The sequence below is a fragment of the Cnephaeus nilssonii genome (assembly GCF_951640355.1).
Source record: "Cnephaeus nilssonii genome assembly, chromosome: 2".
In the NCBI taxonomy this organism is placed as follows: Eukaryota; Metazoa; Chordata; class Mammalia; order Chiroptera; family Vespertilionidae; genus Cnephaeus; species Cnephaeus nilssonii.
Window position 1 is genome coordinate 111742888 of NC_137073.1, and position 21508 is coordinate 111764395.

General features: G+C 53.6%; 1 protein-coding gene across 1 annotated transcript in view; it reads left to right on the forward strand.

The window, feature by feature from the left end:
* The first annotated feature begins 696 nt into the window (after positions 1–696).
* MTMR12 (myotubularin related protein 12) overlaps positions 697–21508 on the forward strand; it is a 50052-nt gene continuing 29240 nt past the window's right edge. Inside the window, 4 exon segments of the mRNA XM_079793595.1 lie at positions 697–920; positions 17269–17329; positions 20204–20346; positions 21222–21294. Coding sequence (XP_079649721.1) covers positions 741–920; positions 17269–17329; positions 20204–20346; positions 21222–21294 — 457 coding nt within the window. The 5' untranslated portion in view covers positions 697–740.

A 21508-nucleotide genomic window follows, 5' to 3' on the forward strand; every position in this document is an offset into this window, starting at 1 on the left:
ATTTAAATGAATTTTCTTTGCAATCTTCACTAAAAATGAGGGTTTTATCGGTACCTTGGGAGAGTGGTTAAGAGAAGTCTCTTGCGGTCTTTTGATATTGTCAGAAACACAAAGAAACAAAAAAATTTTGGAAAATGAGATCGACAAGGCCTTTTATAATAAAACATTAAACCTATTCCCAAGTGCCTGTTAACTCTTGGTTTATCTCATTTTTTTTTCAACTTTTAAAAAAAATCTGAAGCCACTAATGTGGATTTGGAACTCACACGCGGAGATCCCACATCCCATACTTCTGGGAAGTTTTATTTCTAAGCAACAAGCGACAGGCAACAAGACGACTGCTCCTAACTTAGTGACCGCCGGATCATTGGACGACGGCGTCATTCTTGCTATCCAATCGCCGAGGAGTCCAGAGAGAACGCTCTCTGGATTGGTCAGAGGAAACATCTCTCCAGGTGCATTCAAAAAGGGGCTCGGCGCAGGGGGTGGGCCGAGAGCGTCTCTGGCCAATCAGAGGAGCAGGAGGGCGGGCTTTTCCGCTGGAGGGTGAAACAGAGCCAATCTCAGACGGCGAATCTCCGCCGGTTAGACGCGCCGGCCGCGAGCGGAGGGGGCGTGGCCATTGGGCGAGGCCTCCCCGCCGGCGGGGGAGTGGGCGGGGCCCGCGGGCCGGGGCGGGGCGGGTGGAGGGAGCGGCGGAGCCGGATGCGGGCGGCGCTGCGGCCCTCGCGGCCCTGGGGATGGGCGGAGCCCCGGCCGCCTGTGCTGGTGGCCGCCGCCGCTCCGGGAGCCCGAGCCGCCGCCTCTTCCCGCGCGTCGCTGCTTCGCAGGGCGGGGGGATGCTGGGCAAAGGGGTGGTCGGCGGTGGCGGCGGCCCCCGGGCGCCGAAACCCTCCTTCGTGTCCTACGTGCGCCCCGAGGTGAGCGGGCGCCGCGCGGGCGGGCGTCGGGCTGGGGCGGCCCCTTCCCCGCGGCCGAGAGGGCGGCCGGCGTGTCCGGAGGGGAGCCGGGCGGGGTGACGCCCGCAGGGGCGCGCTGGGGTCTCCGGGGCCCGGGGCGGGGACCCCCGGGGCGGGCAGGCAGGTGCCCGAGCGCAGGGCCCGGCTCGCGGTGGACCAGGTGGAGGGCCGGAGCCCAGAGGTCCTGCGGCCGGGGCGCCCCTGGGCACGTCGGGGAGGAGCTGGCTTCGGGGCTTCGGGGCTCCGAGGGAGGGGCCGGCCCTGCCCCGGGGTTTTCCCTGCGTCCCCGGCGCTCCTTCGCCGCCGCCGCTCCGAAGCGCCACTCGGTGCCGCCGGCGGACCCGGTGCGCGCCTCCCGCCTCCCGCCTCCCGCCGCCTCCCACCTCCCATGAGCTCTGCGGGCGGAACTCTGCCGGCCCGGCCCGCCAGCCTGCCTCTCCCCGGGGAATCCCCTCTGTCTCCGCTGCCCGCCCCCCACCCCCCAACTTCACCCATCGCTGCCTCCACCCCCCCCCCCCAACTTCCCCCACGCCCCGGCACCTTTCCGCCCGCGTGCTGCCCTCCCGGAGTGTGCCTGTCAAGTTCATTCATTCATTCGGAACCTGTTTCTTGAGCTCCTGCCCTGTGCCAGGCCCTGCCCTGAGCGGCCGGGACCTCCTCCGTGGACAGAAGGACATCTGGTTCTGCGGAAGCGTGTCCGAGAGCGGAGTGAGCTGTGGGCCAGACGGCCGGGCGTCACGTGGTGTGGCCGCAGGCGGCCGGGGTCTGGGGGAGAGCGCCCCCCGTTGTCCTCGGTGCAGCCGTGGCATCGGAGCAGAGGCCTGAAGGGTGCTTGGGGTGGGGGGACAGGCCTGGGTGTGGGGGGAGCACCCAGGGAGCCGGCCTGGAGTCTGAGGGGCAAGGGCCTAGGGAGGGGCTTGGCGAGGTGGCAGCTCGTGGGTGCTGAGGGCCTCTGGAGCAGTAGCTCGCCACCCCTCCTTTTGGATTCCAGAAGCCTCCTGGGCTCTGTCATCAGCAGCCTGCGGAGGCCCTGCCAGCTCTGTCTGCAGCCGCCTTCCACCTCTGCGGCAGGGGAAGGGCAGGTGGGCGGCGAGACCCCCGGGCCTTTGCATCTCCGTCTCTTATCTTCAATTTCAAGACGTGTGGTGTCTCCGGGGGAGCCCGCTCCTGCCCTGGGTCTTATGGTTAGACCTAATTTTAAAAATAAAGTGAAAACCACTTCCCCTTCCCCTGTCAATGCTTGATAAGGAGTCAGGGTCACTTTGAGTTTCCAGCTGGCTTCCCTGGTCCTGTCCCGGGCCATCCTGGGGTCCGCTGTCTCTCTGGGCGTCTTTTGATTTTTTTATTGCGCCCTGGTTGCAGTACAACTGATCTTTAACCTTTCCTTCTGAGTGAGGTTAAACTGCAAGTGGAAACTCTTCTGAAATGTGGCCAGCGTTCAAGAATGCTCAGATTTTTTCACCCGCCAAGTGCACATGTTGTAATGAGGGTTGTTTTCCCTCTGCCCGCAGCGCCGGCTCCCTTTCTTTGGAGGGGTGGCCAGGGAAGGAGCCTGAAGTGATCACATCCCCATCGTTGGCAGTTTTTTTCAGATCCTTATAGTTGGCAGTTTTGTTTTCTTGCAAGAAAATAGTGCTTGTGTAGACACTACCCTTTTTTTGTTGTAAGCAGTCTCCAAAAATGTTTTGTGACAGAGGGTAAGGCTCTGATGTAAATTGTGGATGGTTTTTAAGAGACAACGCGAGTGAGGGGGTGAGGAGACAGTTGGTTTTGAAGTGTGTGTGTAGCTTCTGCCAGATACCACATCGGAGATGCAGGAGAGCCGCTTTGAGGCCCGGCGTGCGTGCCTCGGAGAGCATGGGGCCTGGTGGCATTCTCTGGCTCACTCAGTGGGCGGAGCTCCAGGCACTTCTCTGAAGATGGGCATCCTGCTGTCTCTCCTCCTTCCCTTAGGTTGCCTTCACCTTTGCTGCCTGTGATGCCTGTCTTCCTGGCCCTTCTTTGTATGCACGTTCCTTTTGTTAGCCGGGAGATCCTGGGTTTGCTGGTCGGTCTCTGAGCTGCCAGGACAACCTGCACGCCTCCTGATACAGTGATACCTGAGCCTGGTGATGAACTTGTTCTTGGCCGATCAGACCTTGGGAGATTCAGCGGCGGCTGCTTTTGAAATGCCAAGCAATCTATTAGGAGTCGGCACTTTCTGTTAAAAGCAGAAGTGTTTAACTGGATAATGTATTTGACGATGATGCTTTTCAACATCATGGCTTATTTTTTATTCTTATCAGAAAGGATTGGCCCAGCCGGCCTGGCTCATGGTTGAGTGTTGACCTGTGAACCAGCAGGTCATGGTTTGATTCCAGGCTAAGGCTCCATCCCATCCCCAGGAGGCAGCCGATCAATAATACTCATCATTGATGTTTCTACCTCTCTCTCCCCCTTCCCTTCTTCTCTGAAATAATAAAAACATATTTTAAGAAAAAAAAAAAAAGGCTTGGCATTGGCCAGCTTAACATGAGGGGTAGAGATTAGCTCCAACTTCTAAAACTGGATCTCTGCCAGAGTAACTTGTGTTCTTCTGTTATTGATCCTCTTAAGCCGATGAGGGTGAAAGTTAGAATCCTGAACTGTCATGTAGGACCTTTGGTCAGTTTGGTGAGCTCTGCCCAGAGGGTGACAATCAGTGAAGCTTGCGAGGGGAAGCCGATGGCTCTGGAATCGAGGTGAGCAGGAAGGAGAGATCTGGGCCTGTCTTGGAGGTACTTGATGGCTGGTACCTAAAATATCTCAGTGCCCCCACCCCAGCTTAGCCCCAGGTACAGTGTGCAAAGGATGCTGGGCCTCTCCCTGTACGGGACCCCCTGAGCTGTGCTTCAGGGAGGCATCTGTTGATTGAGTGCCAGATCCATTTTTCTTGTTACATAAAATGTTTGAATTATTTCAGGAGGTATAAGTGTTCATTGTAGGAAAATGAGAAAATTGTTCGGCCGGCGAGGCTCAGTGATTGAACATCGACCTATGAACTAGGTCACGGTTCGATTCCTGGTCAGGGCACGTGCCGGGGTTTGCAGGCTTGATACCCAGTGTGGGGCGTGCAGGAGGCAGCTGATCAATTATTCTCTCTCATCATTGATGTTTCTATCTCTCCTTCTCCTTTCCTCTCTGAAATCAATAAAAATATATTTTAAAAAAATAATAAGAAAATATAGATATGCAAACATTTTACAGAAAAGTTATAAGCTTATTAACAACTTGGAGTGTATCCTATTGGATGTGTGTAGGTGTATGCATATATATATATTTTACTAAAATGGGATTGATATTGTTGATTATATTACTTTGTAATCTGCCTTTTTCACAAGAAATATACTGTATATTGTAAATGTCTTTCCATGTCTTTTTTTTAAAAAAAAGATATTTTATTGTTTTGTTTTTTTTACAGAGAGGAAGGGAGAGGGATAGAGAGTTAGAAACATCGATGAGAGAGAAACATCGATCACCTGCCTCCTGCACACCCCCTACTGGTTATGTGCCCGCAACCAAGGTACATGCCCTTGACCGGAATCGAACCTGGGACCCTTGCGTCCGCAAGCCGACGCTCTGTCCACTGAGCCAAACTGGTTAGGGCTCCATGTCATTTGTTAACCTCATTTTAATTTGACCCCTTTTCTTCAACAGAGACATAGAGTGTCTTGGGGAGATGTTAGGTAGCACAAAGAACCAAGAACGTAATATGATTGTTAAGTGTTTTTCTACTTAGTCACCTTCTCTGGTGCTGAGTGACAATTCTGATTCTTCAAAACTGTCAGCTTTCTGCTCAGTTACCTTGAAATTATAAACACTGGTTTGGTAATTTCTAGTGATTAGAAATGCTTGTCCGGCCGGTATAGCTCAGTGGTTGAGCTTCGACCTATGAACCAGGAGGTAACAGTTCAGTTCCCCGTCAGGGCATGTGCCCAGGTTGCAGGCTCAATCTCCAGTAGGGGGCGTGCAGGAGGCAGCTGGTCAATGATTCTCATCATTGATGTTTCTATTTCTCTCTCCCTCTCCCTTCCTCTCTGAAATTAATAAAAATATATTTAAAAAAATATACATGTAATTTAAAAAAAAAGAAATCTTAGTGTCTGTAACCAGAAGCTTATAAGTAAAGGAGCATTAAGAGGTCCTAAGAGAAAGTTGGGATTTAATAATAGTCCGTTCCATTGTGGTAAGGAAGTGGAATAGAAACTTCGGGGAACTTGTGTGTTTAGAGTTTGCTGTACTTGTGCCCATATTTGTGCAATATTCCAGATACAGCCAAAATGTACTTTCCAGTAGAATTTAGGCCAGTGTTTGACTTGAGTGCACTAGTAATAATAGTTGTCAACGTCGTCTTTGTGGAGATGTAGATTTGGAAGAGAATTTGAAGATCATCCGGTTGATCCGGTGCCCCTCTGTTACCCAGATGTGTGAGTGAGGCCCGCGGGCGGGCTCAGTGTCCTCCCTGCAGCTGCAGCACTCTTGCGGAGCAGCGCTAGGCACTGTCGCCTAAGCCAGCCGTGGCCGTGGCCAGGCCAGGGCCACAGGGGCGCAGGGAGGGCTGTAGGAAGGCGTGGGGAGAAAAGGCAGGAAGAGAGAGGGAGACGGGAGGGTCAGAACAAAAATCCAGACTCAAGAGCTGACTTTTTTTTTTTTTTTTCCATTTATCTCTTAGGGAAAAGAATCCATTCCATTGCTTAGTCCTCATTTAAGGTTATTTCTTTTGGTGGGGAGAGGTAAACCTGTGGTCCTGTATTCTTCCCAGAGATGGGACTGTGGGTATAGATCAAAGTTAAAAAACCCAATGATTACTGATAGGTATTAGGTACTTCTGTGTTCCAGGAACTGCACTTGCCTTGTTTCCTCCTTCCCACTGTCTTCGGTAGTGGACCCCGGCTACTGTTACCTCCCTTTTTGTGGTTAGAGGCGGAAAGTCAGGCCCAGAGGAGTTGAGTCGTCAGGGTCCCAGCTGGCGAAGGGTGGCGGGCCCTTCTTCAGCCTCTGTTTGTGAACGCGGGGCAGATTGTCCGGGAAGCACGCACACACACAGTGCTTTCTCACGCGTGTTCTCGGTGGCAGTTTCTTCCTTGGCTTTTGTGAGGTTACCCACCAGGTGACCGAGGGGATACAGGCTCCATGGAGACACAGTTAATTTGTTCGTCAGGTATTTACTCAGCACCTTCTAGTACCAGGCACTATTCTAAACACTGGGGATACAAACAGATGAAATATTTGAGATTATTTTGTGGTAAAATACTACTGTATTGGACCACTAATTTTGATGACTCTGATGGATCGATGACAAGAAGAGATTGTTTTATCCTAAAATAGCTCTACTTCCCCAGTCCTAGCAATAAAATTACCGTTAAAAGCAAAATCTAGATCCATTACCTTTTTTTTAACGATTATAACTTTTTCTTTTTCCAAATGACTTTGTTAATGGCAGAATTTTTTCCTTTTGTAGAGGTCATTGCTAATGGTTTAACAGGCCACTAAAGGACATTACCAGTTCTTCCTGAAATGATCACTTTCTTAGCTGTGGCTTTAGCCTGATGATCTGGCCCAGGCTTCCGCTTTTTCCCTCCTGCATGTGCTTCCTGCGGACTCTGCCTGTGCCTCTGCGGAGGGAGCGCCAGGACGCGCCCTGAGGCTGTGCCAGGCAGCGCTTCCTGACCACCGCGGCCACCCGGACAGCCGCCGCCGCCAGGGCCACACACGCCTCTGGACCGCCTTCCGGCGCTGACTGCCGTCAGAGTCTTGGGCTCTGGGGAACCCGGGCTTACAAATCTAAAGTTCTAGATTTTTCTCTCAATATCCTCAACAGGACGTTTAATGGTCTTGGGCTACTTCCACATTAAACCATCCTGTATGGTAGCGTACTTTAGAGAAACCTAGATTTTGGGGGGCCACAATGTTTTTATCACTATAAGAGATGTACACCCTATTTTTATGGTAAAGACAGTGTAATAAAGTTGCAGACTTTACAAGTTAGAAAAATAAAGTCACCCTTAGTTATGCTACCCTAACGAAAGCACTTGTTTTCTAGCCTGCCCAGGCTTTGTGTGTGTGTGTCTATCTTACATGGTTGCGATCATATGTGTACAAATTATAACCTGCGTGTGGTTGTCAGGTTGGACCGTGGTACTGCTGGTCTGTGTCAGGAGAGCTTATACTGGGAGTTGTTTCTCCAGCAGGAAAACACCCTCAGTTTCTCTTCACATTCCGCTCCTGACTTCTGATGTGCTATTTTTTAAGACCATAAGGCCAGTAGGTTTGCAGTTTAATGTATCATTTAAAAACACTTTGTAAGATAGGTTGGGAAGTAGGATGGAACTGGACTAATTCTTAGGTAACCTCTAATCCTCTGTTGTTTTGAGGGAGGAGGAGAGGAGGTGGGGGTGGGGTGGGACGGGAGGAGGGAGTGAAGCTGCAGGAAGCGCTGCAGGGTCGGCCGGCCCTGGAGTCCCCTCTGCCTGCCTGCCTGCCTGGCGTGCGCAGCTCCAGGAAGCCAGCAGCCAGTCGCTCTCCCGTGCTCGCTCTCTGTGTCTCAGTTGCATCGCTACATGAAACACGGGAATCATAATAACTCCTTTTACCTGAAGTGTGTGTGAGTGTTTATGAATAGTAAATGTGATTTGCAGGGAGAGCCCTTCGCAGGGTCCAGGCGCGTGGTCAGCCTTCAGGAGCTGTGGGTCAGAGCCACCTGGGTGGTTTCAGAAAGTGCTTGACCATTAATCTCAGGACACAGCAATCTTCCCCAGCTGGGGTCTCAATGAAAGCCGAGTGGTGGTTGTGGTGGTGGTTGCCATGGCATCCTGCCAGGAAAGTCCACTGTGGTAACTCGTACAGTATTTTTCACTATCTCTAAGAGTTCCTTTTCCTCTTTCTTTGTTCCTTCATATTTGAGAATGGTGTGATTACATCTAAAATTCCAGCCGAATGGGAACACTTAGTAGTTGACTTTTTCCATTGTTCACATTTGGCCTTTGACATTTTGCTAGTTTCAGTCCGTGTGCTTATTTCTCTCTCGTTCTCCTCGCTTCTACGTCTGTCTGTCACAGGGCAGATTCTGTCCATTTATCACGTCCGGTCAGTGGTTCACATAAGATCTGGGTAAGTAAAATCAAATGACCTCTGGGACTAATAACGATTTCACAGGCAGTTGCTAGACCCTGCTGTTTTGATTTCATATGTAAATGCTTTTCCTAAAATAATACCGTCCCTCCCCCTCCTGTCCTCGTTGCTTGCACGGCCTCACGCCTGTGCTTTTGGGGAGGGAGAGGTGGAGCCACAAGAAAAGCCAGACGTGTCTGGAAGCCCAGGCCGCAGTGGAGAGATGTCTTGAGCCTGCCTCTCCCGGTGACAGAATGCCAGCCCGGCTCCAGACAGTGGCCCTGCGCTGCTGAGGCTTTTGTTTTGGCTAGGAGAGTTTTAGAATTCCTGAGAGACCTCGAAGGAAAGGAGCCAGTGTTTCAGAGGAAAAGTCCACTGTTCCCACCTTTTCTCCAGACGTAAAATTGAGTTCCTGTTCTGCTTCCATCCATGAGATCCGTTTCCCATTGGGACTTGGGCTTTCTGACCTCCTTTCCTCACCTGTACCCTCGGATGGCCGTCTGCCCTGCAGGCTTATTTGGAGCATGAGAAGAAATACCATGTCTACCCGGCTCAGGACCTGACGTACGGTGGACACTCAACACGGGCTGGATGCTGTGGTTGTTAATAATGACGCCTCGGAAGAATTCTTGATTGCATGCCTACCATTTGCTAGAATTAGGAAGGCAGAAAACCAGCCTGAGCACGCAGCATGTGCACATTCTGTTGAAGAGACGGCCAGTCAGCAGATGGCTCTGCTCTGCCAGTGGCTCTGTCTCGGAGTGGGTGCTGCCTGCTGAGGGGAGGAGGGTTCCAAGGAGCTCAGGAGGCTGCTGCAGCACAGCCTCGGCCGCAGGCGGTGCGGGAAGGACTTGGAGAGGGCGGCGCTAGAGGGGCTCTGGCGGGGAGGGGGCTGCTGTAGCTGGCAGGCCAGAGGGACGACTCGGAAGGCTCCTGGGCGCATTGGGACCAGGTGGCTGGAGCATCTGTCCTCATCCCCTACGTAAGGCATGTGCGTGGGGTGCAAGGCAGAGAAGTCCTCAAGAGTGGAACCCCGGGCGCCGCCGCGAGGACGGGCAGGGCCGTCTTCCTCTCTGGAGGCTGCTTCCCATTCGGTCGGCCTGGCCCCCGGCTCCTCTCGCACCGAGCCCTTGGACAGCTCCTGCTGCCAGGCTTGGCTCCCACAGCTCTCCAGCTGACGCGGGGCTTCTGGAGCCATCCTGGAGGGGCAGGGCGGCCACAAGGCAAGGCCATGTGTCTCTGCAGCTGCTGTTGGTCCATCAGTCAGCTGGAATGGTGAGACCCCGACCGCCCATCGCTGCCGCCTGCCCCTTTCCCTGGGCACTTGTTCACAGCCCAGCGCTGCCTCTGTAAACTAACGTGGCCAAGAGCGTGGCTTTGGAGTTAGAGCTCTGCTGCCGGCCAGCTGTGGGTTTGGGCTGGGCGTTGAACTCTCTGAGCCTCAGTTTCCTGACCTGTGAAATGGGAATGAAAATAGTAGTATGTAGCCCTTAAGATTGTTGTTGGTTCAGTAAGGCATCCTGGGCAGTTGTTCTCACGTACCTGGCACGCAGTCAACACTTACTAAACGTGAGCTGTAGTGGCTGTTACTCCTCCCAGAAGCTGCAGCCGTGTGTGTGTGTGTGTGTGTGTGTGTGTGTGTGTGTGTGTGTGTCTATGTTCACATGTTCTTTGGGTCACCAGTGCAGGTCCCAATAGAGGCAAGACTGGACCTAAATTCTCAAGTCCCTTCCAGCCCTGTTCTCCCTGGCGCTCGCAGGGGCTGTGTCTGGAGCCGGGGTGCTGTCCGTCTGTGGGACTCTGCCATGCCAACAGGCACCCGTCCATCTACCTGGAGGGCCTGCCTCCCGCCGTTTCCCTTCTCAGTGAGCGTTTCCTGGGCCTCCTCTGTCCTCCTGAACGATGTTGTCTCCTGTCTCAGGCCTCCAGCAGGACCGGCAGCGGCCCCTTCCCCGGCGCCATGCCCACACCAGGCGTGGTCCCGGGGGCCCTTTGGGAGGGGGTCTGTCTTCATGTCCATCGCCATCTCTGCTAGCATCTCCTCTGAGCCGGGGACCGCACACCACACTCCCTTCTGCGGCGCCCCGAGTCCCGGGCACCAGGGCCAGGCCGGGGGCAGGCTCCGTGCGCCGCTGCCGTTGGAGTTCTCACTCCGGCCCTTCCCGGTCCCAGTCTGGACCCCCTCGCAGGCCCCTGCACTCTGCCTCCGGCTTGTTGAGAGCGTGAGTTTGGCTCAGGGCGGCCCGGCCTGCGGCCCTTCCCTTTCTGAGTGGCTCTCACTTCCTGAATTAAGGACTTGGGTCAGGGGAGTGTTTTTAAATCTGCTTTGTGCAAGGAACTTCTATTTTATTTTGTTTTTAAACAACATGGTTGTGTGGGGGACCTTTTAAAACCACACTGTTCCCCGTCCTGCTTTAGGGCTTCGCGGATGCCTTAGGGCGGGAGGGGCCCCGCGGTGGGACTCGGCCTCTCTTCCGGGCGCCGTGATCCCCGTGCTTGTTGAGACGGCTGTTCCCGTGGAATCAGCGGAACCCCAAGAACAGAGAGAGGAAAGCGGAGAAAGGGTGCGGGTTTAGTTTGAAAAGCACTGGCCAGGCAGTCTCGAAAGCCCTTGTCACAGCCTCTTCCATTCTCGTCTGCACTCACCGACACCCGCCCTGTCTCTGCCGGGCCAGTGTGGCAGGCCGCCGCGGCTCTGGCTTCCCGTGTGTGATTGCTCTGTGCCTGCGCTCCTGTTTCTCCAGCAGGGCCGGCAGCTCTGGCTTCCCGGTGTGTGATTGCTCTGTGCCTGCGCTCTTGTTTCTCCAGCAGGGCCGGCAGCTCGGTGCGGGCAGGGCCGGGGCGCCGTTCAGTGGGGCTTGGTGGGGCTCAGGTGGGGCAGAGGGAACTGCATCCTGGGCCGTCCCAGCGGGGCTCGGAGGTGGCTGATGAGAGCATCACTCAGGTCTTCTCGAGTGTCTCCTCCGCCGTGGTCCGGAGGCTGGGGTTCAGAACTGTACGAGGCCTTCCGTGTGATCGCTGACTACTCTGTCTTTCTGCCCCAAGCGGCGGCTTTGGCATGAGGTGCTTCGCCCTAAAATACTCCTTTTCACTGTCACCAGGGTTTGTAGTGTGTTAAGCCGGGGACTTGGCCTGGATGCCTGAAGCCGTTGTTCTCTGTGGTGTCCCGCTTCTGTCTGCTTCCTCAGCCAGCTTCCCAGTCCGTCGGGGGAGCAGCCCTCTGAGTTGGAATCGAGCCGGCTAACTGTTCGGTGAGGGCAGATCTGTGGTTCGGAGGCTCCACTGGCATTTGGGTCTTCACATTTCTTCTGTAGCTTGAGCGTCTTCCGAGGGAGAGTGTGATAAAGCGTCTGGATTGTTCAAGGCCAGGGGATGTCTGGTAAGAGCGATCCTTGCTAAGAAGCTTGACTGAGTAATACTTTCACTGCCCTCAGTAAGTGCTGAGCTGTCAGAACGGTGAGGGCTCTGGTTTGGGTCTTAGTGAGCAGTTCCTTCCTTCCTTAAAAAGAGAAAGGATCTGAGATAAGGGGAAAAGCAGTCTAAATGTGAAAAATGGACACGCGAGTAGGTATTGCTCAGCTGCTAGGGTAGCGCACCATCCAAGGGTGCTGCCTGCTCCTCTCTGCCGAAGCCTGGTTACAGCTGAAAGGACACGCCACGGTGTAGTGTTATAATCGGAACCAAGTTTATGATTGGTAGTTGCCTAGGGCTAGGGGTGGGGGGGGTGGATAAGCAGAATGAGGGGATGAATGCTAATGGGTACAGGGTTTCTTTTGTTGTTAGAGAGAGAGAGAGAGAGAGAGAGAGAGAGAGAGGAGAGAGAGACATTGATCGGGTTGTCTCCTGTACGCACACGACTAGAATCGAACCTGCAACCTTTTGGTGTACTGGTCAGTGCTCCAACCAACTGAGCCACCGCCCACAGGGCCGGGTATAGGGTTTCTCTTAGGCATGATGAAATGTTCTAAAATTGATTGTGGTCATGGTTTGACAACTCTGGGAATATACTAAACACCATTGAATTGTACACTTCAGGTGACTTGTGTCTTATGCGAACTACTAGTATGTCTTAATAAACTGGTACAAAAACGAAGCCTGCATCAAGAGCACTGAACTTGGTCACACGTGTGTAGCTGTGTGAGCCCAGGCCCAGTGCTTACCCTCATGGAGCTCCATTGGCCTTACCTGGAAAGGGGGTGGGGGTGGGGGGTGGGAGTACCTTACAGGATTGCTGTCAGGGTAAAGACATAGGGCCTGTGAAAGTGGACATAGTAAAGCCTCCTGCAGATTACACATTTGCGTGTTGAAGTTAGACATATGTTTTTGTGGATAATAAATGCTTAGTCCCAAATGCTCGTGCGCGTTCCCTGTGAAATGAGCACTTGCGGTGGCTGAGAACTGGTTTGCGTGCTGGGCAAATAGCAGAGTCCTTCAAGCGCAGGCTGCGGCCTGGCACCTGGAGCGCAGACAGGGTTCGGTTCGCCTCGGACTGCATGTCTGCTTCCCTGGCTTCAGATGCTGTTTGCTTGTTCATCGGCAGAGGAACTGTTGCAGTAATTGCCAGAGCCAGTGCCCAGTGGGTCGCGTTGAGGCGAGCTGGTCATGCTCTCAGAGGGGCGTGAGCCTGCTGGTCATGCCGGCTGGGAAGGGAGCGAAGCCCTCGGCCCAGGAGCAGGGAGCCAGCGGCCCAGGAGTCAGTTCCAGGAAACAGATCCTGTTCTGATTTCTAGCTTCCTGGACCTGGACAGTGATAGAGTCACTGAGTCCCTAGTCCCTGTGCTCAGTGCTAAGGCTTCAGATTTGGAGTCTGGCTTTGAGAATGCCCCTACCCCCTTGGTGAGACTAGAGCAGCGGTCACCAACCGGGGGTCCGTGAGGTCCGAAAGGTTGGTGACCGCTGGGCTAGAGGGCATTTCAGAAAGCCAACTGAGGAGGTCTACAGAAGTTCCGTAACACCTGGCACTCATCATACACTTAGGTAATACAGTTGTTTCTGTCTTAACTGTTAGGATTAAAGAATAGCACCAGGATCAAAAATTATTTGTCTCTTTGCATGCTTTCATTTATTCATTCTTTCGGTAGACTCTTATTGACAATTTCCTATCTGCCAGGACAGGCTGCTTCTCTGTCGCATTGGATGGGGGACAGTGGACTGGTGTCCCCAGAGGTGCACTGGGGGCTAGATGGGCGCAGTGCAACCGTAATCCCGAAGCATGCAAGGTAGAGCTAACGGTAGCCTGAAGTAAGAGAGCAGCAAGAGGGATGGGCAGATGTGGATGAGTTCTGGGCTGTTAAAGCGGAGCAAACGGAACGTGAAGGGCAGAAAGTACTAGTGGTTAGGATGACTCTTGGGTGTTTGTGTGGCTAACTGGGTGGATGGCGGGGCCATCTACTGAGCCAGAGTCCAGGAGGATGAACTGGTTTGGTGAGGTACAGGGGGGAGGTGACAACTGGCTGTGAAATGTGCATTGGGAGGATCTGAGGGACATTCCAGTGCAGGTGGCCCGGAGGCTGTTGGGATGCCCAGGTCTCTGAAGAGAGAGCTGGAGGGAAGAGCCATTTGGGGTCATCAGCGTCTGTTGTTGGCAGTGCTGTGAGTGGGAGAGCCCACCCAGGGAGCACAGACCCCGCCAGAAGGAGACTTGAGGAGAGCAGCCGGAGAGTGTCTGTTGTTTGGCCTGTCGCTCATTTCTGCTCATTTTCAAGTCTCAGGATGAGTGACCCTCCTGAGGGGCAGCCTCCCTGCCCTCTGACTGCAGCTCCGCGATGCTGCGTTCCCATCAGAGCCTGGCCTTCCGCGGGCAGAGCGCGTGGCCCGGTCTTCATCGGCGCTGCCCTGCGTGGCTCCGGCACTCTGGGGGGCGCAGCTCCGTGCTGGGCTCCCTCCTGGGCCTGCGGTGCTGGGTTAGCGGTGCATGTGCAGTGGCAGTTCAGTGTGAAAGCCGGGGAGGATGTGGCCAGCAGGGACAGGCAGGTTGTGTGGTAGTCAAGAGTATGACCGGCCAGGTAAACTGAGGCTCGAGTCCCACTTCACTTAACCAGGGCCAGCTTCATCTCCTCGTCTCCAGAAGGAGGACAGTGATGGCAGTTAAGGTTTGAGGACTAAATGAGATGATGAGTCGAGAAGTCATCTTTTGCAGGCTCTAGTAGTTAGTGCCTGATCACCCAGTGTTCCAATTATGTTTGTATGTCTGCGCTTCCTGAGGGCAGAAGTCAGTTCTTACGTCTTTTTATCCTCAGCATTTGATATTTAGGGGAGTCGGGAGCTGTTTGCTGGAATGAATTGGTCTCTATTAGAGATGGGTCAGCTGTGAGTAACCAAGCATACAGCTTGAGTGTTGACTCACGGGTTCCGCTCCTCGGGTTCATCGGAGCCCTGTGCTTTGGGCACACCCTTTCTCAGAACCCTATTTCCGAGGAGCCGGCAGATCAGCAGCTTGTAAGGCTGGGCCAGCTGTGGGAGGTGGTCCCAGGAGTGGTCTCCGTTGGCCATAAGCTTGCTGAGGAACGTGTGACAGTCTCACCTCTTGTCAGGCGTAGCCTTTGGGTGAGATTCTTAGATAATGGGTGGCAGTGGCAGCTGTGGGGCCCTGGGGATTGTTGATATTAGCAGTGGGAGCAGGAAGAGATGTTGTTCCTTGTGATCTGTGAGGTAAAACGTGGAAACTGGAGGACTTGTTTCTCATGCCCTTATCCTCTTTAAATTTTTTTACTTATGAGTTGAGAGAGAGAAGTAGAGTGAGAGAGACACATTGCTTTGCTGTTCCACTTATTTATGTACTAGAGGCCCAGTGCACGAAATTCGTGCATGGGAGTGTGTGTCCCTCAGCCCAGCCTGCACCCTCTCCAATCTGGGACCCCTCGAGGGATGTCCAACTGCCCATTTAGGCCCAATCCTACTGGGATTGGGCCTAAATGGGCAGTTGGACATCCCTCTCACAATCCAGGACTGCTTGCCTGCCTGCCTTCCTGATTGCACCTAACCGCTTCTGCCTGCCAGCCTGATCACCCCCTAACCACTCCCCTGCCAGCCTGATTGATGCCTAACTGCTCCCCTGCCAGCCTGATTGCCCCTAACTGCCCTCCCCTGCAGGCCTGAGTCCCCCCCAACTGACCTTCCCTGCAGGCCCGGTCACCCCCAACTTCCCTCCTCTGCTGGCCTGGTCACCCCTAACTGCCCTCCCCTGCAGGCTTGATCGCCCTCAACTGCCCTCCCTTGCAGGCCTGGTCCTTCCCAACTGCCCTCCCCTGCTGGCCTGATCGCCCACAACTGCCCTCCCTTGCAGGCCTGGTCCTTCCCAACTGCCCTCCCCTGCTGGCCTGATCGCCCACAACTGCCCTCCCTTGCAGGCCTGGTCCCTCCCTACTGCCCTCCCCTGCTGGCCATCTTGTGGTGGCCATCTTGTGTCCATATGGGGGCAGCCATCTTTGACCACATGGGGGCAGCCATCTTGTGTATTGAAGTGACAGTCAATTTGCATATTACTCTTTTATTAGATAGGATTCATTGGTTGAGTCTTGTATGTGCCCTGACCAGGGATTGAACCCACAGCCCTGGCATATCAGGACAGTGCTCCAACCAACTGAACTACCCGGCCAGGGCTTGTCCTCTTTTTTTTTAAGGATTTTTAAAAATATATTTTATTGATTTTTTTACAGAGAAGAAGGGAGAGGAATAGAGAGTTAGAAACATCAATGAGAGAGAAACATCGATCAGCTGCCTCCTGCACACCCCCTACTGGGGATGTGCCCACAACCACGGTACTTGCCCTTGAACAAGAATCGAACCTGAGACCCTTCAGTCCACAGGCTGATGCTCTATCCACTGAGCCAAAGTGGCTAGGGCTTTTCAAAGGATTTTAAAATTGATTTTTAGAGAGAGAGGAACGGAAAGGGAGGAAGAGAGAGAAACATGATGTGAGAGTGAAACATTGCAAGGCCCCCAGTGGGGATGGAGCCCACACCCTGGGCATGGGCCCTGACCGGAATCCAACGGGCAGCCTTTCGGTGCTCAGGACGTTGCCAACCAACCGAGCCACACTGGCCAGGGCTTAACCTCTGTTTAAAATCAGACCAACAAAAGTAACTAGCTCGCTCAAAGTGGGTTCTCTGAGACAGCCACGATTTTCTACTTGAGCCTCAGTGGGCTGTCTCGCCTCTCCCTGTCTCAGCTGTACAAGTTTCTTCTAATTCAATCGGGATTAACAACTTCAGAAAACTACCCAGAACCTCTGTCAAAAACAAAACGAAACGAAACAAATTCCAGTTGTATTTGCTGACAAACTGGTTGTGTGTCGCAGAACTTTTCAGAGTCAGGATTTGACTGACGGCATCCGCGTGCTGTCACTGAACACGTTTCTCTGCCCCCGTGTTTCTTATGAGTGGGTGGGTTAACGTAGATGCTCACGCAGACGGAGACGAGCTGTTTGGCAGGACTGCTTCATGGGTGGTGTGGGAGGCTGCATTAGGAGGCCCCCCAGGCCTCTCTTGTTAGGTAACAGCCATGTATGACTTGCTTTGGTCCATTAATTCATTAAGGATTGCTGATTATCTTGGAATTTTCAGTAAACACTGAGCCCAACAGGGAGGCATTTGAAGACGTTCTCATTGAGAAACAGTGACACGGTGCACTGTCTTGGGGTCTTGGGTAATTAGAAGGGGCATTGGCGTCCCCAGCTGTCTTTCCTGGTCCTGCGGTGCCACAGAGCCGCTGCATTAGCATTGGCTTGTTTGAGTTTTTGCTGTTTTATTTTTTTACAATCGGAGTATTGACTTGACACATTCATATTTTCCTGTCTTACCGTTACGCCCTCCAGGACAGCCATCGTTTGCCTTTCACCCTTGCTTCCCCTGGAGGGGGGTCATTCTGTGGGATGCCTTGCTTTCTGGGACATTTGATCCTTAGATAGCGAATGCCCCTCCCCGTCCCTCCGCTCCGCTCGCTCGCTCCGGGCGACGAATAGTTGTCAGTCCTAAATAATGATTTTAATGCATTGAACTAATTTGTTGGAATTTTCTGTCATCCTTTAGTTATAAAATACTTAAAAAAATAATTAGCTTGTCAAATAAACAAAAAATTCCTGCGGGTATATGTTTTCATGAATTTTCTGAAAGCATGGCTTTATGTTACTCATTTTGAGCCCTAAACAAATAAAAATATTCCCCTTTGCTCTTGTCTTTAGGAAATTCACACAAACGAAAAGGAAGCAGCAGAGAAGGAAGTAACGCTTCACTTGTTGCCAGGTAACAGTCATGTTAGCATCATGTACAGCTCAAAGCCAGTGACAAGTCATGTCATTCCTTCTGTCACTATCTGTACCTTTGTTTCCGTCCAGACAAAATGTAACAGCTGTGAGCTGGACAAAACATCAAGGTCTTTAGTTCCGTAGTTACTCACCTGGGTGTGAGTATTACAGCAGTGTAAAGGTTTTCTTCTTTTCCTCCCCCCCCTCCCCCCCATGCAGATAAAGGTAAACCTGGAAGTTCTCATCTCTTCCACAGGCACAGGGGGCCTTTGTCAGGTCGCCTCACTGGGCCGGTCCTCGGTCAGGACAGCCCTGGTCCCCCACAAAGCCCTCCTGCCCACTCTCTCTGCCTGCTGCCCACGTGTAGCTGCCCTTACCGAGTGTAGCTGCCCTTACCGAGTGTAGCTGCCCTTACCTAGCGTAGCTGCCCTTACCGAGTGTAGCTGCCCTTACCGAGTGTAGCTGCCCTTACCGAGTGTAGCTGCCCTTACCGAGTGTAGCTGCCCTTACCGAGTGTAGCTGCCCTTACCTAGTGTAGCTGCCGGGGCTTCCCCAGGCAGGCGTTGGGGAGTGGCCTCACCTGTTGTCTCTGCTTGGTCATGTGAGCACCAGTGCCAGGTGAGCTGTGGCTTACCCGCACCATCCCAGGCCACCAGGGCTACCAGGACTTGCCTCTGGTCATCACCAAGGAGCAGGGGTTGGTTGGGTGTTTTTTGTTGTTGCTAATCCTCACCCAAGGATATTTTTTCCATTGATTGTCAGAGAGAGTGGAAGGGAGGGGGAGAGACACACAGAGAGAAAAATAGGTGTGAGAGAGACACATCGATTGGTTGCCTCCTGCATGTGCCCTGACCAGGGCCAGGGATCGAGCCCAAAGTGAATCAAACCTGGGACCCTTCAGTGCATGGGCCAGTGCTCCAGCCACTGAGCCACATTGCCAGGGCTGGTGGGTATTTTTGAGATAGGGAGAGTGACTCTGTAACTTGAGTCAAGCCTTCGTCAGTTCTGAATTCAGAACCAGAAACTCCTTGATGGCGTGTCCTCTTCATGTGTGGGGCTGCCCAGCAAGCTGTGCATTCAGTTCTTCCGCTTTCTTTTTTAAACCCAAATAGCTTTTTAAAATAAGTGTTTAAAGGTGCATTTTCCCAAAACAATAGGGGCTTGTTCTGGTACTTTCTATTATATTACATTTTATTGGGAGTATGTGAGTGTGCACAGGTTTCTGGCTGGTCTGCCTTATTTGGTAAATATGTTGGAATTTTATAACTTTTTAAAAAAATGCTTTTAAGTTTCAAAGGCTTTTTCCCATAATAATGGCCTAAATCTTAATCCATATACCCTGTAGTCTTTCCTTTTCTTGGATTGTAGGTTCTGAAAAATACTTTATTTTAAGCTGAGTGTTACATGCATTCTCCCATCCCCTGCTTACCTGCTGGTCTCTTCTGGGTGAGCGGCTGAGAGCTCACAGCTGACTGCTCTGAGTCCCCCCGTTTCTGAGATAGACTAAGATCCTGTCCAGCTCCCACCACCCGAGACCCTCTGCACGCACAGGCTGACACGGTGGCGCCGCGCGCTGCGTGCCGTGCTTGCACAGCCTCACCGGTGCTGCCGGCCACTCGTCCAGTGTCCAGTCTCCGGTGCACGACGGCAGGCTGTGGCGCCTGGTCTGGGGGAGGCCCACCCCAGGAGCCGAGAGCTCAGGGAGCCTTGCTCACAGGTCTTCCACCGCGGACTTACGAGGCACTCTTTTCTGGGACTATTTAAACCCTAACGGCCCTGACTTCACTGTTTTCTTCAAGCTCTGTGGTCCGGCTGGAGGCGGACCTGACTGAGCATCTTCCAGTGTCTCCTTAGTAATTAGCCCCTGGAAGGCGAAAGCCATACCAGTGAGTCCCTTGATCGCCTCAGTGTCTGTAACTTTTCCGTGCACAGGTTGAAGGTTAGGCTAAATGAATTTCGAGCCAAACAGTACATTTCAAGGCATTGAAGGAAGTATCCAGAGGGCGATTCTGGGGGTTACTGATGGGGGAGAAGAATTTCCTTCTCCTTTTTGTTGCAAAGTGTTTACACTTCATTCCCCCATAACCTTCTCTTTTCCTGCCCTCAGCCAGACACCCAGCCCTGATGGGCTTCTGTGGGAGCAGAGACCGTTACCCCTACACCCTCACCTTTCTGACTGTCAGAGAACTGCTCTGGCTCCAGGAAGTGCAGCTTTCCCGGCGGGCGGTGCCTGCAGATAGAGCAGGAAAGGTGACACACCGGGAGGAAGTAATCTCAGCGAAGAAAGAGAGGAAGCCGTTCTTTCCCACAAACCGCTGACCTCCCTCTTCCTCCCGTCCTGGGCTGCGGGGCAGGCTGAGTGCGGTCCTGCTGCAGCCGCTGCAGCAGAGGAAGCTGCCGGCAAGCCTGCGGCCAGGGGGACGCCACTCCTGTCGCAGCTCCGGAGCGAGCAGCAGCCCCTGGCCCGGGGTCTGGGCGGTCTGCGTCCCAGTGGAGCGGGGACCGCGGGGGGCAAGCCTTGTGCCGTCGCTCAGGAGGGTGTTGCTCGTGGAGCCTCTGCTCGGGCCAAGCAAGGAAACACCGAGACCTTAGCTTGCGAGTGTAGCTGAGGTCATCCCTCCCCCCGGGGAAACGTCCAGGATTCATAGGAGACAGAGGGGCGCCTGTGTGAAGGGGTGTCTGAGCGTTTAGCTCACTCCTCAGGGGCCCCCCCTCGGCCTCGTCTGCTTCCCGTTGGGCAGCTGCTGTCGGAGGGTAGGCGTGTGAGGGCTGCGGGTGCGAGTGCTGGTCTCTACAGGGCAGGCCGGGGAGCGTTGGCTGCCGGCGAGCTGGATGCTCCCGGGGACTAAGAGGACTGGTCTGGTGTCCCCAGGGGAGCAGCTGCTCTGCGAAGCCAGCACGGTCCTGAAGTGCGTCCAGGAAGACTCGTGCCAGCGAGGCGTCTATGGGAGGCTTGTCTGCACGGACTTCAAGATCGCGTTCCTGGGCGACGACGAGTCTGCGCTGGACAGTGATGTATGTCCGCGCCGCCTTTGGCTGAGGGGGCAGTGCAGTCGGGGCCCCAAAGTCTTTGTTCCCGGCTCCCCAGCCCCTGCACCCCCAGCACGTACAACACAGCGACAGGGCCCTGCTCACCACTCCGCTCTCTGTCCTTCAGGTGTCCCCTGGGGAGGTCTCCTGGACCTCCCGCTCGGGCCTCCTGCATGCGGGCTTGCGTTTGACTTTGGAGGCTGACGCTCTCTCTTATTTTCTTCTCTATGTCACCGCAGTGAACAACTCACCGGAATCCCGTCTCCCCAATATGCGGTCCGCCGCCCCCCCCCCCGGTGTTCTCTACTGAGCTCTTCCTTAAGTTCGGGACTAAGCTCACTTATGAAACATGCCCAGGGCAGCCTGGGTTTGGGCTGACTCTGCACCGAGGGGTGGTGTCTTGAATGAGCAGCGCAGTGAGAGGACTGGCCACGCCGCTCGGAGAGCGCCACACCGTCCCGGCCGCCCTCTGCGTGGGCAGCAGCTCCGTGGCCATCGCAGGCTGGTCCCAGTCCTGTGAAAGAGCGTTTACAGAAACGAGCCTGCGATGTTTTCGTCCTGCAGCTCTCTCCCCTACTTGCATTTGTGTGGACCGATCGTGACCTGCGTGCCACTTCCAGCACCGCTCACGGTGCTCCTGTGCGCTTGCCCACGAGCGGCCCAGGAGCGGCACGTTCGGCCTGGGTCTGACAAACCAGGGATCGCAGCTCTTCTCACACGTTTTATTGTCCCCTTCCCAGGCATGTGGCTGCGTTTCCCTGTGTTTGTTAACGTGCACATGGAGAACAGCGAGTTGCTCCATGTTAATGTCTAGCAGTGCATAGAAAGGAGTCACAGTTGTTCCCTTTTGAATCCTTTAGGAAACCCAATTTAAGAATAAGATCATAGGAGAAAATGACATTACACTCCACTGTGTTGATCAGATTTATGGAGGTAAGTATCTGTTTTCCCCGGGAGATTGCCGGCTTCTGAAAATGTAGCTGATAATGTTTTTATGGTCATCTATAGTTTACTAAAATTTCTTCACATGTTTATCTTGTTTAAATCAGTGCTGTGGTTGATAAAATTGAGATATGAAGTGGTTGTTTGGGGTCACTTAGCTGGAGGAGCTCGGACTTGACCTTAGAACCCGATCTTTCCAGTACCC